Below are 26,219 nucleotides of genomic sequence, written 5' to 3' on the forward strand. Positions count from 1 at the left end.
CCTTGCTCTGTGCAGCTGAAAAACGGGGGTGCTGCAGGAGAGATTGCAGGGGTCCCCAGCGGTGGGATTCCCAAGATCTAACATCTTATGCCCTATCATTTTGATAGGGGATAAGATGTTTAGCGCCGGAGTACCCCTTTAATAAAATGAGTCAACCAAACAAGATTTTTGTAGAGATGAGCAAATTTTTTGAAAAATTAGATTCGACCGGTTTGCCGAATTTTCTGAAAAATTTGTTTCAGTCCAAATTTATTTGTGGTGAATCTCTATTAAAAACGGCTATTTCTGGCCTGCAGAGAGCCTCAATAGGGGCACACTTTGCCTTGCTGTAACACGCATAGGGTGTGTGCTAGGTTAGTGAAATAATACTGTTATTCAGTATGACATGCAGATTACATGCATTGCTATTAGAATCACTGTTGCAGAGCAGCACAATGACAGAGCCTGGAGGTGGCATCGGTATGAGGAGACCATATAGTGGCTGAATGACACAGCCTGGAGGTGGCAGCAGCAAGAGGAGAACATATGGTGGCAGTATGATACAGCCTGGAGCTGGCATCAGCATGAGGAGAACATATGGTGGCAGTATGATACAGCCTGGAGCTGGCATCAGCATGAGGAGAACATATGGTGGCAGAATGAGACAGCCTGAAGCTGGCATCAGCATGAGGAGAACATATGGTGGCAGTATGATACAGCCTGGAGCTGGCAGCATCATGAGGAGAACAGATGGTGGCGGAATGAGACAGCCTAGAGCTGGCATCAGCATGAGGAGAACATATGGTGGCAGAATGAGACAGCCTGGAGGTGGCATCAGCAGCATCAGGAGTCCTGAAAGTGACCCGGTGACATAGTGGGTCGGTGGGTGGCAAAACCAGTACCTGGTGACGAAGGTGGGTGAAAAAAGGAGGACTTGACATCAGATGTGTGGCATCAGGTGGGTGGCAGGATCAGAATAGTAGCTGAGGCAGATAGGCAGAAGAAAAAAGTTTCTTTTGTAAAAGTGTTAGTGTGCACCAGTAAGTATTGAGGATATGCATTATGTAAAACTTAACTTTTAATAATAATCTTAGGATAAAATATATGTACCCAATTTTTTTTAATCAAACAAAAGGAAAGGTGTGCAAAAAACACCATGTGCAACATACACCACCAAGTATTGATGTGATGTAAAGACCTCTAAAAGGTGGAAGGCAACAACGTATGATTCATTGTAACCGGTGGGGGTAAAAACTTCCCTCTCGCATTGTTAAAGGGAACCAATCATCAGATTTTACCCTATATGACGCTTGGCAAAGCGTTATATAGGGTAAAATCTTTATTTTCACCATTCTCGGGGGATGTTCCTGCCCCCAGGGATGGTGAAGATATGAAGTTATAAACTAGTCACCGCCGCCGCCATAAGTAGTCACCTGGGCGGGGAGCTCTTCTCACCAACTCCTGTTCTTCTGACGGCTGCGACGCCCCCTCCGCTTGATTGACGGGCCGCATCATTGCTCTGCTCCGTCTGTTCAGTGAGAGGAACGATGACGCGACCTGGAGGGCCACAGGCTTGGTGGTTTCTAAACCGTGGCCCTCTAACCTGTTAAGGACCCAGGGCATACCTGTACGCCCTGTGTCCGCTCCTGTTCTATAACATAGCGTCATAGCGGGTCGGGTCCGTGGCTAATAGCGCGTGGCACTGATCGCGGTGCCGCGCGCTATTAACCCTTTAGACTCTAAACTGAAACTAAACCTATGCCGGTTAAGGCTAGGTTCACACTACGTTTTGTACTTACGGTTCCCGTATATGGCTGGGAGGAGGGGGGGGGGGGCGGCGATTAATTGCGGCGCCCACACTCAGCCGTATACGGGAACCTTATTTAATGCGTGTCTATGAGCCGACCAGAGTGAATCGCAGTCACCGGTCGGCTGCATTTTCGGCCGTATGCGGTTTGCCGACCGCAGGCAAAAACTTGGTCGACCGCGTTTTTGCCTGCGGTCAGGAAACCGCATACGGCCGAAAACACAGCCGATCGGCAGCTGCGGTTCACTCCGGTCGGCTCATAGAGATTACCAGAACACTGTGGCTAGCTTTCTGTGAACTTGTATTTCCTGTTTTCAGTTTTCTTGTTTGCCTAAAAATCCCATGATACAATTTTCCTCCTTCCCACACATCAGCTACCCCACCCATTGAAACATAAATGAGCTGCAGACCTGTGGTTTTCAATACAGGGTGCCTCCAGCTGTTGCATTACTTGCAGATTGCTCTCTCCACCCATTGAAGTAGACAGGCTCCCTGTCATCAGCTGACTAGTGAGTCAGGTCTCGACCGCATTGCAAGCTGGGAAAAATTCCGAGACAGCAGTCATTTTGTATGCTGTTAAAAATAAATATTGGGATGAAAATCACATAAGAATTGTGAGAAAACCGTCACACACAGGTAAAGACACTATATTATGAACTACACTAACTTTACAGCCCCTGTAGCCAAGTCAAATAAAAAAAATCCTGGAATACCCCTTTAAATGATCTTTATTCACTTTTTTTTCCACTTTTTTTTTTTGCAGTGTTATAGCTCCCATAGGGGGCTTTAACCCTGCACACACTGATCTTTTACATTGTTCAATGGTTTCTCATAGGAAACCATTGATCAATGATTCTGCCGCTTGACTGCTCATGCCTGGATTTCAGGCACTGAGCAGTAATTCGGCGATCAGACAGCGAGGAGGCATGTTAAGGACCCAGGGCATACCTGTACGCCCTGTGTCCGCTCCTGTTCTATAACATAGCGTCATAGCAGGTCGGGTCCGTGGCTAATAGCGCGTGGCACTGATCGCGGTGCCGCGCGCTATTAACCCTTTAGACTCTAAACTGAAACTAAACCTATGCCGGTTAAGGCTAGGTTCACACTACGTTTTGTACTTACGGTTCCCGTATATGGCTGGGAGGAGGGGGGGGGCGGCGATTAATCACGGCGCCCACACTCAGCCGTTTACAGGAACCTTATTTAATGCATGTCTATGAGCCGACCAGAGTGAATCGCAGTCACCGGTCGGCTGCATTTTCGGCCGTATGCGGTTTGCCGACCGCAGGCAAAAACGTGGTCGACCGCGTTTTTGCCTGCGGTCGGGAAACCGCATACGGCCGAAAACACAGCCGACCGGCAGCTGCGGTTCACTCCGGTCGGCTCATAGACATGCATTAAATATGGTTCCCGTATACGGCTGAGTGCGGGCACCGAAATTAAGCCCCGCCCCCCCCCCTCCTCCCAGCCGTATACGGGAACCGTAAGTACAAAACATAGTGTGAACCTAGCCTAACTCAGGGGGCTGTTTGGGATCGCCACACTGAAATCGCAGCATCCCGAACAGCTTACAGGACAGCGGGAGGGTCCCTACCTGCCTCCTCGCTGTCTGATCGCCGAATTACTGCTCAGTGCCTGAAATCCAGGCATGAGCAGTCAAGCGGCAGAATCATTGATCAATGGTTTCCTATGAGAAACCATTGAACAATGTAAAAGATCAGTGTGTGCAGTGTTAAAGCCCCCTATGGGAGCTATAACACTGCAAAAAAAGTGGAAAAAAAAGTGAATAAAGATCATTTAAAGGGGTATTCCAGGATTTTTTTTTATTTGACTTGGCTACAGGGGCTGTAAAGTTAGTGTAGTTCATAATATAGTGTCTTTACCTGTGTGTGACGGTTTTCTCACAATTCTTATGTGATTTTCATCCCAATATTTATTTTTAACAGCATACAAAATGACTGCTGTCTCGGAATTTTTCCCAGCTTGCAATGCGGTCGAGACCTGACTCACTAGTCAGCTGATGACAGGGAGCCTGTCTACTTCAATGGGTGGAGAGAGCAATCTGCAAGTAATGCAACAGCTGGAGGCACCCTGTATTGAAAACCACAGGTCTGCAGCTCATTTATGTTTCAATGGGTGGGGTAGCTGATGTGTGGGAAGGAGAAAAATTGTATCATGGGATTTGTAGGCAAACAAGAAAACTGAAAACAGGAAATACAAGTTCACAGAAAGCTAGCCACAGTGTTCTGGTAATCTCACAGCATAGCCATTTAGCCCAAGACAAGCGCAGATCCTTCCTAAGCATGTCCATTACTGTCTGCTAGGTACGTACTAAAATCACCTTATGCTGGATAACCCCTTTAACCCCTTCCCTAATAAAAGTTTGAATCACCCCCTTTTCTCATTTAAAAAAAAAGAACAGTGTAAATAAAAATAAAAATAAACATATGTGGTATCGCTGCGTGCGGAAATGACCGAGTTATAAAAATATATAATTAATTAAACTGCACGGTCAATGGCGTAGACGCAAAAAAATTCCAAAGTCCCAAATAGTGTATTTTTGGTCACTTTTTATATCATGAAAAAATGAATAAAAAGCGATCAATAAGTCCAATCAATACAAAAATGGTACTGATAAAAACTTCAGAACATGGAGCAAAAATGAGCCCTCATACCGCCCCATACGCAGAAAAATAAAAAAGTTATAGGGGTCAGAAGATGACAATTTTAAACGTATACATTTTTCTGCATGTAGTTATGATTTTTTCCAGAAGTACGACAAAATCAAACATATATAAGTAGGGTATCATTTCAATCGTATGGACCTACAGAATAAAGAGAAGGTGTCATTTTTACCGTGTAGAAACGGAAGCCCCCAAAAGTTACAAAATACGGTAGTGTTTTTTTCTTTCAATTTTGTCTCACAATGATTTTTTTTCTGTTTCGCCATAGATTTTTGGGTAAAATGACTGATGTCATTACAAAGTAGAATTGGTGGCGCAAAAAATAAGCCATCATATGGATTTTTAGGTGCAAAATTTTAAGAGTTATGATTTTTTAAAGGTAAAGAGGAAAAAACGAAAATGCAAATACGGAAAAACCCCCGGTCCTTAAGGGGCTAAATCTTGCAAAACTACAACTCCCAGCATGCAGGAACGGCTTTCTCGCCATACTGGGATTTGTAGTTGCGTACCTCCAGCTGTTGCATAAGTACATCTCCCAGCATGCCCTTTGGCGATCAGTACATGCTGGGAGTTGTAGTTTTGCAACAGCTGGAGACACACTGATTGGAAAATACTGAGTTAGATAACAGAACTTAAAGGAGTAGTCCAGTGGTGACTCAGTGGTGAGCAACTTATCCCCTATCCTAAGGATAGGGGATAAGTTGCAGATCGCGGGGGGTCCGACCACTGGGGCCCCCCGCGATCTCCTGTATGGAGCCCTTACAGCCCGCGGGAAGGGGGCGTGTCGACCTCCGCACGAAGCGGCGGCCGACACGCCCCCTCAATACAACTCTATTGCCTTCGGCAATCTCCGGCTCTGCCATAGAGATGTATTGAGGGGGCGTGTCGGCCGCCGCCTCATGCGGGGGTCGACACCCGCTATCTGGGCGGAGAGCCGGGGCCCCGTACAGAGAGATCGCAGGGGGCCCCAGCGGTCGGACCCCCCGCGATCTCAAACTTATCCCCTATCCTTAGGATAAGTTTTTCACCACTGGACTACCCCTTTAACTGAAGGTTTTCCAACCAGTGTGCCTCCAGCTGTTGCAAAAGTACAACTCCCAGCATGCACGGTCTGTCAGTGCATGTTGGGAGTTGTAGTTTTGCAACAGCTGGACGTTTGCCCCCCCCCCCCCCCATCCCCCCCATGTGAATGTACAGGGTACATTCACACGGGCGGGTTTACATTGAGTTTCCTGCTTCGAGTTTGAGCCGCCGGCAAATTTTCCACCGCAGCGCAAACTCCTAGCGGGAAACTCACCGTAAACCCACCCATGTGAATGTACCCTGAAAACACTACACTACACAAACACATAATAAAGGGTAAAACACTACATATACACCCCCCTACACTGCCCCCCCCCCCAATAAAAATGAAAAATGTATGGAATGGCAGTGTTTACAAAACAGATCCTCCAGCTGTTGCAAAACAACAACTCCCAGCCACTGACTATCCAGGCATGCTGGGAGTTTAGCAACAGCTGGAGGCACCCTGTTTGGGAATCACTGGCTTGGAATACCCCTATGTGCAACCCTATGCAATCCCTAATTTAGGCATCAAATGCGCATCGCGCTCTCTCACTTGGGAGCCCTGTCGTATTTCAAGGAAACAGTTTAGGGCCACTTATTTGCGGGTATTTCCGGAAATTACGTTACAAATTTTGGGGGGGCTTTTTCTCCTTTTACCCCTTATGAAAAGGAAAATTTGGGGGTCTACACCAGCCTGTTAGAGTAAAAAAAAAAACTTTTTACACTAACATGCTGGTGTTGCCCCATACGTTTTATTTTCACAAGAGGTAAAAGGAAAAAGAGACCCCCAAAATTTGTAACACAATTTCTCCTGAGTACTAGTGTTGCTCGAGAATATTCACGAATATCGCATATTCGCGAATATTCGCGAATATAGCACTATATATTTGTAATTATGAATATTCGTATTTATTTTTTTTTTTTTTTCACAGTACACATCACAGTGATCATCCCTCTCTGCTTCCAGCTTGTGTGGTGTAAAGAAGGCTCTAATACCACTGTGTGAGACTGGTGTGCAAATTTTCGCATATGCAAATTTTCGCTTATGCTAATTTTTGGATGTGCTAATTTCCGCATACGCTAATTTTCGCATACACGAAAATATAACGCGAATATTACGAATAGGCGAATTTTGCGAATATATGACGAATAGTCGTCCATATATTCGCGAAATATCGCGAATTCGAATATGGCCTATGCCGCTCAACACTACTGAGTTCAGAAATACACCATATGTGGGCACATTTTCTTGCCAAAGCCCAATGGCGCTCCCTCTCTTCTGAGCATTGTAGTTTGCCCGCAGAGCACTTTACATCCACATATGGGGTATGTTCTTACTCTGAAGAAATGGGGTTACAAATTTTGGGAGGCTTTTTTTTCCTATTACTCCTTGTAAAAATGTAAAATTTGGGGGAAAAACTGCCTTTTAGTGAAAAAAATAATAATTTACACATCCAACTTTAACGAAAAGCCGTCAAACACCTGTGGGGTGTTAATGCTCACTGGACCCCTTGTTTCGTTCCCTGAGGGGTGTAGTTTCCAAAATAGTATGCCATGTGAGTTTTTTTTTCTGTTCTGGCACCATAGGGGCTTCCTAAATGTGAAATGCCCCCAAAAACCATTTCAGAAAAACTTACTCTCCAAAATCCCATTGTCACTCCTTCCCTTCTGAGCCCTCTACTGCGCCCGCCGTACACTTGACATAGACATATGAGGTATTTCCTTACTCTAGAGAAATTGGGCTACATATTTTAGGAAGATTTCTTTCCTTTTACCCCTTGTAAAAATTCAAAAACTGGGTCTACAAGAACATGCGAGTGTAAAAAATTCAGATTTTGAATTTTCTCCTTCACTTTGCTGCTATTCCTGTGAAACACGTAAAGGGTTAACACACTTACTGAATGTCATTTTGAATACTTTGATGGGTGCAGTTTTTATAATGGGGTCATTTATGGGGTATTTCTAATATGAAGGCCCCTCAAATCCACTTCAAAACTCAACTGGTCCCTAAAAAATGATGCAAACATAAAGTAGACATATTGAATATGTGAATCAATATATAATTTATTTGGAAAGTCCATTTTCCTTGTAAGCAGAGAGTTTCAAAGTAAAAAAAATTCAATTTTTTTAATAACATTTTGGAATTTTTCACCAAGAAATGATGCAAGTATCGACAAAATTTTACCACTAACATAAAGAAGAATATTTCACAAAAAAACAATCTCGTAAAAGTAAAAGCATCCCAGAGTGATTAATGCTTAAAGTGACAGTGGTCAGATGTGCAAAAAAAAAAGGGCTTAGTCCTTAAGGTGAAAAAGGGCTGAGTCGTTAAGGGGTTAAGACAAAATGATACACCACTTAGATGAACGTACGTGGCATGCACTTATGAGGGGAGTACAATGCACTCCAGAATGCTTAAAACAGTATTTGTCTACAATACCAGCAGGTATGTACTTTTGCCTGGCCTTTCACAGTAACTAGGCCCTTAAAAGTTTAACAGGAAAAAAATGGTATACCACTTAGATGTACGCACGTGGTATACACTTATGAGGGGAGTACAATGCACTCCACTTTGCTTAAAACAGTATTTGTCTATAACAGCAGCAAGTGTGTACTTTTGGCTGGTCTTTCCCAGTAACTAGGCCCTTAAGACTTTAACAGGAACAAAATGGTACACCACCTATGTACGCACAGGTTACACTTAACAGAGGACAATATGCTCCGCTACTCAACCAGTATTAGGCACTAATAATAGGTGATTGTGGCTTTTAGTGCTCACCTCACCCTATCTGGCTGGCTACTATTAGCTTTTCAGTTGTTGTACATACCAGTGCTGCGGCACACAGTCGCTGTGTAATACACCCAAAATTGCACTCTCTCTCTCAATCTCTCTCTATTCCCTATCAGTGCTTCTAAGATGGATTTTGGCTTGAGGTGAATTACTGCTGTAAAAATGCTTTTCTGTGCAGCACACACTGTTCTTTGTCCCTCTCTCTCTCTCTCTGCAATAGAACACTGATGTGAGTGGCCGCAAGATGGCTGATGATTATATAGGGCTGTGACATCACAGAGGTGGCTGGCTGCTGATAGGCTGCATGCTTCATGTGATTCAGGGTCATCCCGCCTACCCTGTTCCCGCATTCCAAGCATTCCTTGCCCCATGTCCTGACATGTAGAGCCCGCCATCTTAGATACCCTGTAGCCTGGACCGTACTAAATGGAGTTTAATGAAGCTATTCCTGCGATCAAATCGCGGCGATATTCGCATTCGTTGCAAGCAAATTTTTCCTGAAATTCGTAACGAATTCGGATTCATAAGATTCGATTCGCTCATCCCTAATTCTGTCATTATTTTTTCCTTGAAGTCATCTCACCAATTAATTTTAGAACTATTTTCTTTTATTTGACAGCATCAATAAACCACTCAAACTCCCCACATTCTGAGGATATGGTGTCCAACTTATCACCATCACTGTTAAAAAAAAATCCACAGGAATTCTCTAATGATTTTTCAGACACTTGCAGAGGCCCTATGTGATTGATCTATACTGCTTACATTCTTCCTTTGAAAGGTGTGGTAATGGGTTCATTATACAATAAAGACTTTATTTCAACTGCAACACTATAAATAGCATATAAACATATATACAGTCAACAATAATAACAAAAAATATATTACATTGTAATTAAAGGGGTAGTCCAGTGCTGAAAAACTTATCCCCTATCCTCAATACAAACTTATCCCCTATCCTAGCCCCCTCAATACAGCGCTATGGCAAAGCCGGAGACTGCTGAAGGCAGCCCTCCGGCTCTACCACAGAGTTGTATTGAGGGGGCGTGTCAGCTGCCGCTTCGTGCGGTGGTCAACACCCCCTTCCTGTGGGCTGCCGGGGCCCCGCACAGGAGATGACGGGAGGCCCCAGTGGTCGGACCCCCTGTAATATGAAACCTATCCCCTGTCCTTAGGATAGGGGATATGTTTTTCAGCACTGGATATCTCCTTTAAGCTAGTCTTTTGGGGATGGCTTTGGAGGAAGACTTTCTGGCAGTTGTTGAGTTGTGGTCGCAGTCAGGTGTAGATCACAACTTAAACTCATTTACTTACATTAGCTGTGATGTAGCATTGTCCTGAAATGCAACATGGCAACCTTTGTCTACATCAACTGTGTTATATTCTAAGTCCTTGTGTAGCCCTAGCCTATATTTTAGTAGTAATTTAAAGAGTACTCTGGAATGCATTTTTTTTTCAACTTGTCCAGAATACTGTATTTAAAAAAAACACAAAAGACTGAACTTTTCTTCAACTGCTCCCCCGATACCTCTGGTATCCCACACCCGGACTCCACTGCGGTCTTCTTCCTAGTTCTCTTGGTTGACTTGTCACATTGTGACTCAGCTAACTGCTGGCTGTAGTGATGACCCGCCTTGGCTGGTGGTAGGCTGAGCGGCAGTGTAAGCTTTCAAAGGGGTACTCCGGTGGAAAACAAATTTTTTCACATCAACTTGTGCCAAAAAGTTAAACAGATTTGTTAATTACTTTTATTTCAAAATCTTAATCATTCCAGTACTTATCAGCTGCTGTATTCTACAGAGGAAGTTGCATTGCTCTTTTCTGTCTGACCACAGTGTCTCTGTCCATGTCAGGAACTGTCGAGAGCAGGAACAAGTCCCCATAGAAAACCTCTCCTGCTCTGGACAATTACTGACACAGACATAGGTGTCAGCAGAGAGCACTGTGGTCCGACAGAAAAGATCCATACAACTTCCTCTGGAGTATACAGCAGCTGATAAGTACTGGAAGGCTTGAGATTTTTAAATAGAAGTCATTTACAAATCTGTTTAACTTTCTGGCACAAGTTGATTTAAAAAAAATGTTTTCCACCAAAGTACCCCTTTAAAGCCCTTTATGGTTTTCTTGTTGGTGCTGGATGGGAGGTAAGTCCAGTTTATTTTTTTTGTTTTTTTTATGCTGGCATATTGGGCAGGAGTACTATACTAATGCAGAAACCCAAGAAGTTTCAGTTTTCATTTGTTTTTCCTTGCAAGCAAATATCTTAAAATCTTGAGGAATGGAAACACAAATCATATTAGAAAGTTGTCGAATTTTTCATTATTCAGTGATTTATTGCATAAGCAATGGACAAATGTATCCATGTGGACATAAGGACTTTTAAAGGGGTACTCCGCTGCTCAGCCATCACGCCCCCTCCCATAGTCTTGCATTGAGGGGGCGGTGCGTGATGTCATGAGGGGGCAGGGCTATGACATTGCAAGCTCCCGGCGACGGCTCCAGTGTTCGGAACAGTTTGTTCCAAACGCTGAGCAGCGGAGTATCCCTTTAATGGTAAAGTCAAAACACTATGTGGGTGTAATATATTGTATATATTCAAAATTGTAAATGATATCATATACTGCATGAACTTTCATTTGTTTATAATGCCTGGGTCTATAGAGGTTGAAGAATATGTGACTATAACTATATGTGTGCCATAAAGCATATTAAACAGTGCTACATATTTTATTTATGTGCATTGCACGCAGTGTAATAGCCTCTCCTTGTATGCTCTACTCACATCTATCGTGCTTTACAGTTATTGGCATCATAAACAATCCAGTCATTTGCATGCTGTTTGTGGCTTTTAGTTAACAAAACAACACTCCAGGGCAGAGAAATGATAAGAAGCAATTGAAATCTGAAATATGTGCTACAATTTAATTACATTACAGTAATACATTGAGATATTGCTTCTACATCCCAGCAAACCAAGAAATGTAATAATACACCGACTTAAATCTCCAGCCTGTTGAATTAATTATGACCCTAATTTCACCATGACGGAAGGACATTGCCACAGGTTTTTGTGGAAGAAGGAAAAACCGCTATCATTTTAACAAACCACAGATCAAATACTAATGGGGGTCATCTGTGGGCACACAAAAAGTCTCTTACTTATAGAGAGATTGTCAAAATCTGTGCTGCAGCAAGTGGTGCCAAGATTATGCAATTTCTGCAACTCTGGCAAAGCAATAGGAGGTAAAGTAAGGTAATAGTTCCTGAGCCATATATCTGGCCTTTAGTATTGATCTGTGACTGTGACCCATGTTACTGCTGCAACAATCTCATGTCAACATGAATGGACAGTTCTGGAGGATAACTGAAGAAATAATCCTGGAAATGGCGATTAAAATTGCAAGATTCCTAGGACCTGTCAAAAGTTTTTCCATATCACAGGTACACTTTAATTATTTCTTCATGTTTTTAAGAAATGTTACTCTCTATTTTTATTTGTATGCTTTTTTTCGTAGATGGTGCACTTCTGGACAGTACGTTTAAAGGGGCACTCCGCCCCTTAACTTCTAATCCCCTATCCAAAGGTTAGGGGATAAGAGGTCTGATTATAGGTGGTCCGACTGCTGGGACCCCGCAATCTCTGGCGCGGAACCCCGTAATACGATGCACAAAGCGAACTCCGCTCTGGGCCGGATGACCACCGCCGTCTTGCCCCCTGCATTCATGTCTATGGGAGGGGCGTGGTGGCTGGGTCACGTTTTCAGTCCCGAAAACTTCTGGTTTCCAAGCCTAGAGACTTAGCTCCGCACATAATGCGGGTGCTGTAGGGAGATCGAGGGGGGTCCCAGCGGATATGGGATAAAATGTCTAAAGCCGGAGTACCCCTTTAATACTAAGCAACACTACTGTATATTAAAATATTTTTTCTTGTGCTAAGATGGTATTTTACGCCTGATAGCTTAGCTCTGGCATACTCTAGCTCGTCGCCTAAGTGCTGGTGAAACTGTGGTCATAAGGGAACGTTGTTACATACATTTTGGACTTGCCCATACATTGCAGGCTATTGGGATAATTATAAATCCTGGTCTCGCAAATCAGTATTGTTATTTTTGCACATAAACACGCTACCTGTTACTTTTCGAGACCTGTATTGTATTTTTTGCATCACTGCAAAGATTGCTTTCATTTGATATTGGAAGACCACCACGGTTCCTACCCTTGACGCTTTAATAGAAAAAATGAACAATACTTACTCTTATGAGAAAATCATAGCGATGGGTTTGGGAAAAATTAGTACCTTCTTGACTAGAGGGGATTTGTGGATTTCCTCTACATTTGATAAAGATATCTACCACCTTCTTCTGAATCAACCACTATAATGTTGCACATGACCATCCTCTTTTCTATTATAGCTTTAGCGCAACATAGGCTCGCTTAGGCTTCACACAATCTTAACACAACTCTGTTTTACATTTCTCCCGACTATTGGTCGATTGATAAGATATGTTTGACATATGTATCATGGTTTACTTGTTCATGTTTTGGAAGTTGTTTTGTTCTTTAAAACTTTTCTATTGACCGCTGTGACTGTCCTAACTTATACATATCAATGTATCTGTATTATTATATGAAAAATTCTCTTCAATAAAAACTGTTGAAGGAAAAAAATTTTTTTTAGGGTGTATTCACACATTCATATTGCTTCATTTCAGTTATGAAATCCACACTAAAGTTCCGCTGCAAAGTACAGTACAATGTTAGCGAGTAAGGTTTAAAAAAAAAAAACACCTCTCACAGCGGAAAAAAAAACTGCATTATCTGAGTTTGCTGTTGATTTTCAAGTCTGCTGCACACTTTATCTGTTGAGGAAATAACCCATATTTTATATCAGACAGGAGGCTTTGCATTATATTGCATTTCCTTCTTTACTGCACAAGCTTAGCAGCAAAATAGTAAACATTTTTTACAAGAAAAACTTTTTAGGTACACTAGTGTACAGGTATATTCACAACCAAACATGCTATATCTGATAATGACCAATGAGAGAGTAGACCAGGTGGTAAAAGGTAATGAGCAACGGTATTAATCTTCTTTCTTTGCTGCTGCTTCGCAGCTTAAGTTGAGTATATAGTGCTCTCATTGTTTTTTCTATTATATACCACTATTTCACAAATATTTCACTAATATTATTACGTTTTGCAACATTATATTCTTATTTATATTGTTCCTATACTCTTATATTATTGTTTATCATATATTTCCATGTATATTTTAATTTTATATATCCACCTGTTTAATTTCATTTAACGCCATATGTTCTGCGTTTCTTTCCCCCTTTCACTAACTCCTATCTAACTGTATACACGCTTATTAGCTATTTTCTCTGTTACCTCGGTTCTCTTTCCCGTTGTCTCGTTGCACGTGCAGCTCCCACCGCCATTGCTGTGACACAATATTAATTAATTTCACGACACGCCAGCTCCATTCCCCATGGTCTCGCGAGGCTTGCGACTTAGCTGGTCCTCAACTAAGCCATTCCCCCCCCCCCCCCCCTTGGCTGACAGACACTGCTCTTCCTGTCAGTCAGAGTGATCCTAGCCTATTGGTAGTCTGTATATTTCGCTGACTACTCTATTATACAACCTTCTACTGCTGCCTAGTGTATATTTAATATATACTCTATTTCATTGACTTTTATATATATAAAAATGTTTCCCTCATAATTCCCTCATAACGGAGGGAAGTGGTTTCCTGTACTCCTAAACTTAATTATTTGATATATTATTTTGTATATATTTATTTCATAATATTAAAGGGGTATTCCAGGCAAAAATTTTTTATCCCCTATCCAAAGGATAGAGGATAAGATGTCTGATTGCGGGGGCCCACCTCTGGGACCCCCCGCGATCTCCCTGCAGCACCCGCATTATATGCGGGAGCTGCGTCTCCACTTTCGGAAACTTCCGGGTTTCCGGGACTGGGGATGTGACTTCACGCCACGCCCCCTCCATTCATGTCTATGGAAGATGACGTGATGGCCGTCACGCCCCCTCCCATAGACATGAATGAAGGGGGTGTGGCGTGACGTCACATCCCCAGTCCTGGAAACCCGGAGGTTTCCGAAACTGGAGACGCAGCTCCCGTATACTTTGGAGACTTGTCACAATGTTGTGTTCTTCTTCGGATGGACAACATTTCTGCTGTACAATATATCAATCGCCTGGGAGGAACCAAATCTTGCCAACATGATGAAAGAGCTTCTGAAAGCATAATATCTTCCCAATATTGTGGCAAATTGGAATTTCCAGTAATTGGAAACTAGATCCTCTAGTTTTACCTCAACTCGATCTCCTTTGGAGTCCCCTACATCTGGACCTATTTGCATCTCGACTCGATCGTCAACTTCCTCTGTTCTTCAGTTGGCGCCCAGACCCAGAAGTCATGGGAGTGGACACTCTTCTTCAATCTTAGCCCACTCACACACTATATGCGTTCCCTCCATTCAACCTGATTTTCAGAATTTACTTCAAGTTCTCTTACAGAAATCCACAATTGTTCTAATCACTTCTTGGTGGCCAACTCAATCCTGGTTTCCCCAAGTCCTCAGCATGGTAACAGATGTTCCAAGGATCCTTACCCATTCTTCGAATCTTCTTTTAGATCTTTTGAACAACCCTCATCCTCTCATTGTTTCCCTTCAACTTCCTCTAGTTGCATGGCTAATCTAGGGTCAACCACTTTTGACACAGAGTTTTCTTCATCAACTAGAGCTATCCTGTCTGAAGCCTGGCCACCAGATACCAGGACTGCATACTAATCAGCCTGGAAACTTTGGGTCGATTAGTGCATACAACGGAACTTGGATCCCGTTATGCATCTATCCCACACATCTTAAACTTTCTCTCTTTTTCTTTTTAATCTGGTAAAGCTTACCATACTATAAATCTTTATCGATCCGCTATCTCTTACTATCATGATTCCATTTTTGTTGGCAAACATCCATAAGTCTGTGAGCTACTTAAAGGTATCCGCTTCAAACGCCCACCTTTACCCAAATATCATTCTACTTGGGATGTTAACTTTATTCTTAATTTATTCACTTATTGGAATGAAAATAACTCTTTGGGGGCGATCTGATTGGTTGCTATGGGCAACTCAGCAACTTTTCCTCTGGACAGGTTTTGTCAAATCTCCCCCATTATCTTTTAAACTTACAACTCTCCTTTGTCTTCTTTCCATTAAAAGAGTTTCTGGCATCAAAGCTCTAGACATATCTCGTAGAAGTTATTCTCCTCAAGATGTCTTGTTTTCTATTCATAAATGTACAAAAACCAATTTACATGAAGTTTTCTATCCTGCTTTTCCTCACCACGATAAATTACACGTGGTTCGTTGTCTCAAATCTTATGAAGCCAAAACAGACTCTCTTAGACTTTCCTTGTGTTCTTAATTACTTATATCATATTGTAAACCTCACTTACCTGTTTCTTCTGCTACCCTAGCTAGATGGATCAGAAAAGTTATGTCTCTGGCAAATATTACATAGTTACATAGTTACATAGTTAGTACGGTCGAAAAAAGACATATGTCTATCAAGTTAAACCAGGGAATTAAGGGGTAGGGGTGTGGCGCGATATTGGGGAAGGGATGGGATTTTATATTTCTTCATAAGCATTAATGTTATTTTGTTCCATAAATGTATCTAATCCTGTTTTAAAGCTGTTAATTGTTCCTACTGTGACCAGTTCCTGAGGTAGACCGTTCCATAAATTCACAGTCCTCACGGTAAAGAAGGCGTGTCGCCCCTTGAGACTAAACTTTTTCTTCTCCAGACGGAGGGAGTGCCCCCTCGTCCTTTGGGGGGGGGGGTTAACCTGGAACAGTTTTTCTCCATATTTTTTGTATGGGCCATTAATATACTTATATACGTTTATCATATCCCCCCTTAAACGTCTCTTCTCAAGACTAAACAATTGTAACTCCTTTAATCGCTCCTCATAGCTAAGATGTTCCATGCCCCATATTAGTTTAGTCGCGCGTCTCTGCACCCTTTCCAACTCCGCAGTGTCCCTTTTATGGACAGGTGCCCAAAACTGAACAGCATATTCCAGGTGAGGCCGTACCAATGCTTTATAAATTGACATAACCGCCTTTGGTGCATATTCTACTAGAGGTGCTGTCTCTACCAGACTTGTTCAGGCAGGAGGTTCTCTTTCAGATCTCCTTAAGGCAGCAGATTGGTCATCCGAATCCACCTTCAGAACTTTTATTTTAGACCTAAAACTCATCTGTCTATGTCACTTCTATAATTCATATTATATTGTTATAGTATAATACTATTGTTATATCTATTTGCTTGAATTATTTATTATTATAGCATTATTAGCTTTGAACTTGGAATATAATGCAAAGCCTCCTGTCTGATATAAAATTGGAGATTTTCCTAGTCCTTGGTGATGGAAAATATAGATTTTATGAAAGACAGGAGGCGAGCATTATCCCTCCCTTTTACCCATCCCTCATCTGATTATGTTTATTTTTTTTTCCAGTATATTGATTGTTCTGAGATGTGGTACAAGTTCTTCTGTTTCACCCTAATTTGAAGGTTCCCTGTTCCTCAATGACTGGTCTCCTCTACAGTCATCTCATGTTTGATAGAGTACCTCTTCACCGTTGATATCAATTTCAAGTTTGTTCTACTTTTTCCTGCCGGTTGGATTTTCATCACAACTCCTGCTTGCCAGCTGATTTTTCCAAGAGACTTTTCTTCTCATTGTTATTGTTTTTTGCGTCTTTATTTATTATTACACCGAAGAAAGAAGATTATTACTTTTGCTCATGACCTTTTACCACCTGGTCTACTCTCTCATTGGTCATTATCAGATATAGTATGTTTGATTGTGCATATACCTGTACACCTGTGTACATAAAAAGTTTTTCTTGTTAAAAATGTTTACTATTTTGCTGCTAAGCCCATGCAGTAAAAAAGGAAATGCAAAATAATGCTTGCCTCCTGTCTTTCATAAAACTTATATTTTCGGTCACCAAGGACTAGAAAAATATCAAATTTTCACTGCAAACGTCACTGGTTGCACTGCATGAAATCTATGGCAAAAAAATAGGCTACAATCAACAATAAAAAAATGTAAATTGTTGCTGCAGATTATAGGCCCATTCCACTGTATCATTTTATGTGATGTGTGCATGTTGCCTTACATCTTGTACATCTATGATTTTGCATCTTTCTTGGGGGCAGCAAGTTCACAAGATTAATTTTGCTTAATATTATGAAGCCTGCCACAATGAAAAAACAATAGTTATATAATTGGGACATGACTGATGAGGAATGTGAAGGATTCACAAAGACATAAAGAGATGACAGTACCAAGTAAAATGTTGCCAGAAAATTTCATTATTCTGCAATTATTCTCCAAATTCAAAATGTGCCTTCTTAATCTAGCCTCATATGATTCCAGATGCCTGTACGTTATACCTTGTAGCATAAAGACAATCAAGAGTGTATCGGAATAGACTACAATAATCTGACCCGCACACAACAGAAAATAAGCTTTTAAAGAATTCAGGCTCACATATACCTTGGTTTTCCAATTATTCCTACAAAATGGTAATAGCACTTACTCTCTCATGCGCTTCAGCTTTGTCTGTGCCATAGTGTCGTTGATATCACTTGATGGTCTGGGAATTGATGGAGACAATTTGGTGGCAGTCTCAGTATCTACAAATCAATGAGAAGAGAGACAATGCAATTCAGTGTTCATTTTAATGGCATTATGGAACACTGGAAGCCTAACAGAAAATATAATGAGAAATTGTCTTGTTAGAGTGTTACATGAAACAGAGTAGAAGCAATGTGTGATGTGTTTAGAAGACTGGAATTCCACTACTAGATGTAGTCATCAAATGGAGAAAATGTGAGCAGGAGGAAATAAAAATAAAATGAGGCATATATTGTAGAAAAATGAGTTCAATTAGCAACCGAAATGTCCAGTTATTTTTTTTTTTGTTCTCGAAAAACTGAAGAAAAAAAAGTCTCAAAATGTGTATATATATATATATATATATATATATATATATATATATTGCAAGGACATATAAAGAAACCTTTTTTGAGAAGACCACCCAAAACTGAATTTAAAGGGGTACTTCGGTGAAATTATTTTTTTTAAATCAACTGGTGCCAGAAAGTTAAAGAGGTACTCCCGTGGAAAACTTTTTTTTTTTTTAAATCAACTGGTGCCAGAAAGTTAAACAGATTTGTAAATCACTTCTATTAAAAAATCTTAATCCTTCCAGTACTTATCAGCTGCTGTATGTTCCACAGGAAGTTCTTTTCTTTTTAAATTTCTTTTCTGTGTGACCACAGTCCTCTCTGCTGACACCTCTGTCTCAGGAACTATCCAGAGCAGGAGCCAATCCCCATAGCAAACCTATCCTGCTCTTAACAGTTCCTGAGACAGACAGAGGTGTCAGCAGAGAGCACTGTTGTCAGACAGAAAATACATTTTAAAAGAACTTCCTGTGGAGCATACAGCACCTGATAACTACTGGAAGGATTAAGATTTTTAAATAGAAGTAATTTACAAATCTTACAATGTGGGTTTGGAGAGGCTCTTGTCAATCAAATAACCATACGACCTGGGCTACCCAATTATGTCACCTATACCCAAGGTGATGAAATAGTTAAATGTAAATAGAAGGTAAATTGGGGCTCAAGGTCTTGAACAAATGGCCATAGAATATAGTTTGATAAAAAAAACTGTTTATTATATATATAAAAAAAACTAGTGGAGATAGGTGTACCACAGGGCCCTTGTGATGACACCACTCCAACAAGTATATCAATAAAATGGTATAGTAAATAATAAAATATTAAAAATGTGACCACTATAGGAAGGTAGATAAATTCCTCTAAATGATGCGCTCGTTTTTTTCTTTTTCGATTGGCGCCATACTATAAAAATAGCAACTTAATGGCTGTAACCAGGACGAGGACGCTACCAGCATTGCCACTTATCTGCTGTCGGCAGCGCTGCGGATTCACCATCTGGGGATTCACCATCTGGCGATCACCGCCACCCTCTGCTGTCCGGAAGTAGGAGATGTGAGACCGCTGTCTTGACGCCACTTGCAGGCGCTGCAGGTCCGCGACCCGGCATCCGCCGCCACTGATACGTATACAATAGACGGCGAGGACTGCATCTTAGAATGGATCGCAGAGGTGATCGCAACCGAACATACCCGGGAGTGGTGAGATACAAAATTACCTGTCATAACTGCCAGTATCTCTTGCATAGTTGACAAACATCATAGACTTTATTTGCTGCAGCAGTATAAATCTGTACAACTTGTCACAAATTGACTGCGCGAGAGACTTGAATTCAAAGTATGTGTTGAAACGAAATATTTATGCTGGCCAGCATTTTCTATATCCTTTTTTATATCTATCGTTGATTAAGGACTGAAGGAACTTATTAAGAATTACTACTGCCGGCTGACAGTCTCACATATGGTTGCTACTGGTTACAGCCATTAAGTTGCTATTTTTATAGTATGGCACCAATCGAAAAAGAAAAAAACGAGCGCATCATTTAGAGGAATTTATCTACCTTCCTATAGTGGTCACATTTTTAATATTTTATTATTTACTATACCATTTTATTGATATACTTGTTGGAGTGGTGTCATCACAAGGGCCCTGTGGTACACCTATCTCCACTAGTTTTTTATATATATAATAAACAGTTTTTTATCAAACTATATTCTATGGCCATTTGTTCAAGACCTTGAGCCCCAATTTACCTTCTATTTAATTTACAAATCTGTTTAACGTTTTGGCACCAGTTGATTTAAAAACAATAGTTTTTCACCGGAGTAGCCCTTTAAAGTGCAACATTCACCTCCATATAGAGTCGCAGTGGCACACCTCCTTCCCGTTCTGACCTACTCCTAGCCTGCAGCTCTATATGTCAATTGTGTGGGTCAGGGAGGAAGTGTGCTGCTGTGATTTGGCCAGCATCTCCAACTGTTCCAACTGTACTTATATCCAGGCAGCCTGCATATAAGTATTAAAACCACAAGGAAAGTAGGCAAACTATGGTCAGTTATATTATTATGTGCTAACTATTGGTGCCTGCCACCTTGTACATTTCAAAAAGTATCCTTCTAGGGTGGCAGTATTCTTAAAGAAGATGATCAGAATACAAAATAGATACAGCAAAGCGTAGGTACGCCACTGGGACTAAGACAAAATAGATTTACATAATTAGGCTATGTTCACACAGTATAAAATCTATATCAAAATACAAATGGTATATTGTAATAAAATATGGGCATATTTCTAATCTAATAATGTGCACAACGAAAATCTATGGGAAGGTGGCTGTCAATATATGCACTGTTTAAAAAACAAAACAAAAAAAAACAGCATATGTTGGTATTATGGAAGCTTTATGAACAGTGTGTGCGTATTTTATTCATATTTTACATCTATATTTGCTATTGATTTTACACTGTATGAACATTGCCTAAATGCCCTCATTAAAATCTGGCCCTGCTTGCCGGTCTGGACCCCTTAACGGCCACGGACGTAAATATACTATCTGTTGAGTGTGCTCAGAAGCTGAGCGTGCTTCGTATATGTGGGGTCCCGGTTGCTAACAGCAACCGGGACCTGCGGCTAATACCGGACATCGCCGATCGGGCTGATGTCCGGTATTAACCCTTTACAGGAGAATACACTGCCGGTTAGCTCAGCGGAGCTCTTCAGGATCCCCGCGGTGAAATCGCGGCATCCCGAACAGCTGACAGGACAGCGGGAGGTGTCTTACCTGTCTCCCGGCTGTCCGATCGGTGTTAGATTGCTCCAAGCCTGAAATCCAGGCTTGAGCAATCAAGCGCAGAAAACACTGGTCAATGTATTCCTATGGCAATGCATTGAACAATGCCTGCAATCAGTGTATGCGCCAAAACACTGCATAAAAAAAGTTAAAAAAATAAAAAAGTTAATAAATGTAATTTAACCCCTTCCCTTATAAAAATCAGAATCACCCCCCTTTTCCCATTTAAAAAAAGTGTGTAAATAAAAATAAAAACATACATATGTGGTATCGCCGCTTGCGTAAATGTCCAAACCATAAAAATATATCGTTATATAGTGAATGGCGTACGCACCAGAAAAATTCCAAAGTCCAAAATAGCATATTTTTGGTCACTTTTTATACCATAAAAAATTAATAAAAAGCAATAAAAAAGTGAGATAAAAAAAAATATGGTACCGATAAAAACTTCAGATCATGGAGCAAAAAATTTGCCCTCATACTGGCCCGTACGCGGAAAAATAAAAAAGTTATAGGGGTCAGAAGATGACAATTTTAAAGGTATAAATTTTCGTGCATGTAGTTATGATTTTTTCCAGAAGTATGACAAAATCAAACCTATATAAGTAGGGTATCATTTTAATTGTATGGACCTACAGAATAAAGATAAGGTGTCATTTTTACAGAAAAATTTACTGCGTAGAAACGGAAGCCCCCAAAAGTTACAAAATTGAATTTTTTCTTCAATTTTGTCACACAATGATTTTTATTTCCGTTTCGCCATAGATTTTTGGGTAAAATGACTGATGTCATTACAAAGTAGAATTTGTGGCATAAAATTTAATTGTGGCGTAAAAACCCTCAGGCAGAATATAGATTATTTGACACAGCCTTGACCTCAGTATCTGAGGAAAGGGATTTAGGAGTAATTATTTCAGAAGACATAAAGGTAGGAAGACAATGTAATAGAGCAGCAGGAAACGCTAGCAGAATGCTTGGATGTATAGGGAGAGGTATAAGCAGTAGAAAGAGAGAAGTGCTCATGCCGCTGTACAGAACACTGGTGAGACCTCAATTGGAGTATTGTGCACAGTACTGGAGGCCGTATCTCCAGAAGGATATAGATACTCTAGAGAGAGTTCAAAGAAGAGCTACTAAACTAGTACATGGATTGCAGGATAAAAATTACCAGGAAAGGTTAAAGGACCTTAACATGTATAGCTTGGAAGAAAGAAGAGACAGAGGGGATATGATAGAGACTTTTAAATACATAAAGGGAATCAACATGGTAAAGGAGGAGAGCATATTTAAAAGAAGAAAAACTACCACAAGAGGACATAGTTTTAAATTAGAGGGGCAAAGGTTTAAAAGTAATATCAGGAAGTATTACTTTACTGAGAGAGTAGTGGAAGCATGAAATAGCCTTCCTGCAGAAGTTGTCACTGCAAATACAGTGAAGGAATTTAAACATGCATGGGATAAGCATAAGGCTAACCTTCATATAATATAGGGTCAGGGACTATTCATAGTATTCAGATTATTGGGCAGACTAGATGGGCCAAATGGTTCTTATCTGCTGAAACATTCTATGTTTCTATGGTGGCGGAAAAAAAAAAGCCATCTTATGGATTTTTAGGTGCAAAATTGAAAGGGTTATGATTTTTAAAATGAAAGTGCAGAAACTGAAAAACACTTGTTCCTTAAGGGGTTATTGGGTGGATTTCATGTTGCTAAAGTGTGATGCTAATACAAAAGATACTTTTTATACATATATATTTGGGTGTTTTTAAGCAGTTGTTTTTTATGGCACCAATTGTATGATGTTTTACCAAAAGTGGCATATATAAAAAGTTTTTGTATCTGACATTTAAGGATTAAGATATTTGCTGTTGTACCACTAGGGCCCAGCTGGTTAATTTTATACATATATTGTAATCTAGCTTGATGGTGAACAGGCTCCCGTTTCTCTCATTAGTTGATAACAGGATGGGGGATTACCATAGGCTGTTTACATTGATCAGTATACCAATGGGTAATAACTCTAAATAAAGGAGGCATCCGTGTTGTTTCAGTCCTTTACTGAATTAATCTCACTGCTGTGAAAAGAACAGAGACTAGTACAGAGATGATTGGGGAACTATCAGCACTAATGTAGAAGAGGATTTACAAGGTGTATTGCCTGTTTTGTTATTTTAACACACTTACAGCAGCCAGAACTGCACACACGCAGAATTTCTGGGCCTAATTCTGCATTGGAATTCTGCTGGAGATTCTGGAGCAATTCAATGGGATTCTACTTCGCTATACACATCCGGAATTTCTGTGGCAGATGTATTTTACACGGAAATTCTGTTCATTCTTTCTGCGGACATCGCATGGAATGCACAGCTGTCGGAATGCATATGAGAGGTTGCAGTCCTAGCACCAGCATATTATGCCGGCACCCGCAGTCTTAGGAATGTCCACATGGAGATTTTCCGTGCGGACATTCCAAAATGTGAACATAGCCTAAATCACAAGTATAAAAAAGTTTTCCATGAAAACCAATGGGTGGAATTCTGACTGTAACACAAGGTATATTATTGGTGATATTTGCACAGCTATTTAACCAGTGAGGGTTCCATAGTTGGTGAGCTATGGCATATCCCTAGTAGATGACATGATTTGCATATCAGTAGTAGACTGGCCACAGAGACAGAGTGAACAGCTGTTCAGGGAAACAGCAGTTCAGAAGGGCCCGCAGGGCTCCATGGATTTGCACTGCCTCTTTATATATTTTGGGTATAATTGGGGATCGATCAACAGCAATGAGAGCATATTCAAGCTATACACTGTTACTTGCTTAGGTAAACACATCCCTTTAACATTTAGGGTATGATCCCACATAGTGTATACGCAGAGTAAATCTACGTGACTATGAAGCATAGGCCCGCCTCCAAGCCTCACTGCACACACAGGGCTGCTGTCTGTGTGTCTATTCATATACTAAGTAAAATATGGAGCGTATTTCCCACTGTGCAGCAGATTTTAATAATGTCCAGACACATAAGTTGATACACGGTTCTAGGTTCTAGTGCCAAATCCAGGGGGATAATAATAAATGTAGGTGTCATTGTAAATACTCACATTTCTGCTTGTGACTGGTTTTCTCTACCATGGTTTTTGTAGGGGATTACTATAGTAACATGGTGAATTATCTCATACTTGTAGTAAAGCATTTTGAGTAACTGATAAATCAGTATATAAGAGTTTAAAGCAGTATTCTTTCACTATAAATGCATTAGAACTTTATGAGACTACTACAAAGTAGTTCTCTCCATCACATGGTTCCGCCAAATTCCCATTATTAGATTGTAAGTATTTAATTATAGATTTCATCTCGGTTTCCATTTATGACACCAGCACTTACCTAGGAATCTCCCAAGTAATTCATTCCTAATTTAATTTGTATTACATTTTCTGAGTACATCTTATATAATACATTTGGTGAAGTGCAGTGAAGACAATGTTATGGCCGAGAATATACCTCATGGCCCTATTTGCCTTTTGTTATTCTCACAGCCAATTCTGATACACATTTATGACATCCTGATCACTATCTTGATTCCAGGAACAATGACAAATCAAGAGTACATTACACACAATAACAACTATAGTCTAAGCTGTCTCACCCAAGCAACTGGAAGCCAGGACTTTTTGCAGATGAAGCATCATATCCTTTACATCAGTATCCTGTAGATTGCCAAGAATATGGAAAGAAAAGAAAATAAATCAGTTAAGTTAGTTCTGCTAGAAAAATGTAATTCCAATTGGGATCAAAATATGTGAAAGTGATTTTTTAATGCCAAATCTATATATGAATGTATCTAGGCGTGTATTCCATATATAATAGAATAATACAGACATTAACAAAAATAGGTGTAACCCAATGCAAAATAAGAGTAATAGTGGGATAGAAAATCCTCAAAACTAATGACACCTATCAGTAAAAGTTGTTAAGGAAGGAGCTCCCATAAACATATGATAAAGCGCAAGAACATTTTTTGGAGCCGTTTGAAAGCAATAATATACAAAATATATTTTATTAAATAAAATGCACAAATACATAAAAGCTGAGGACTCTCACCCAAAGATGAGGGACAAAAACAGCATGGGTGACCCCTCGGGTTACTGGGGGAGCTAGTACAGCAAAATATGCATAGACATAGTGACAAACACAAATGCACATAAAATCAAATAGTGTCCAGAAGGACTACAGGAACCAAAAAAATCAAGGCATACTTATGAAATGCTCCACAAGGACCTGAGGGGACACCACCCCAATCCTACGTTTCGTGACCGAAGCCTTTCTCTTGTTTTTTGACAGGGGTCTGATAGACAGGAAAGGAGTGAACACAGAGGAGTGCTAGTATCGCCCTTACTTCCTAGGTTTTGCCCCAGCCTGTGTTTCAGTTGTGACATAGATGATACTGCAGCAAGACAGGATTATGTTCTGAATGGTATGGGGACCCTAGTGGTCTTTTTTTATAACCTATGATTTCTATGAAAAAGAGGTAAACATTTTTATGAAGTATATTAGAAATGTTAATGTGTTGCCAACATGTACAACATATCAAAAGATTGTCAAGTGCACATTAAACTTTGGCATCTGACCAGATTTAAATTCAAATTAGAACGAAAACTGTTCTTTCTCACCCTCTCTCAGCAAGAATTTTCAGCATCAGTGCAGTTAGGTGCTCAAAGGGCTATTCCACTGCCCAGCGTTCGGAACATTTAGTTCCGAACACTGTGTGGGCGCTGCGGGGGTCAACCACGCCCCCTTGTGACATCAAGCCACACACCCTCAATGCAAGTCTATAGGAGGGGGGACTAATTGTTCCGAAGTTGGCCAGTGGAATACCCCTTTAACAACTCCTAGCCCTTTATCTGCATGTAGGTAAACCATGGTCTCAATGACACTGAGGCTGAAGAAAATTCCTTAGTGATAGTCATATCTTTGTCACTTCTCACATTAAAGTGGTTTGCCCCACAAACAACACTTATCATCACCTATCCAC

General features: G+C 40.7%; 1 protein-coding gene across 3 annotated transcripts in view; it reads right to left on the bottom strand.

Moving 5' to 3' along the window:
* NEK11 (NIMA related kinase 11) overlaps positions 1-26,219 on the bottom strand; it is a 331,532-nt gene that overhangs the window by 23,308 nt on the left and 282,005 nt on the right. For 2 of the 3 annotated variants that reach the window (XM_056520669.1, XM_056520670.1), the window contains exons 14-15: positions 24,834-24,894; positions 17,966-18,062 (exon numbers count right to left, since the gene is read on the bottom strand). In XM_056520669.1, the coding sequence (XP_056376644.1) occupies positions 17,966-18,062; positions 24,834-24,894 (158 nt within the window). Of the gene's footprint in view, positions 1-17,730; positions 17,820-17,965; positions 18,063-24,833; positions 24,895-26,219 lie in introns of those variants that run through there. The other variant, XM_056520672.1, reaches the window with a different exon arrangement.

This window comes from Hyla sarda, chromosome 5 (assembly GCF_029499605.1).
Source record: "Hyla sarda isolate aHylSar1 chromosome 5, aHylSar1.hap1, whole genome shotgun sequence".
Classification (NCBI taxonomy): domain Eukaryota; kingdom Metazoa; phylum Chordata; class Amphibia; order Anura; family Hylidae; genus Hyla; species Hyla sarda.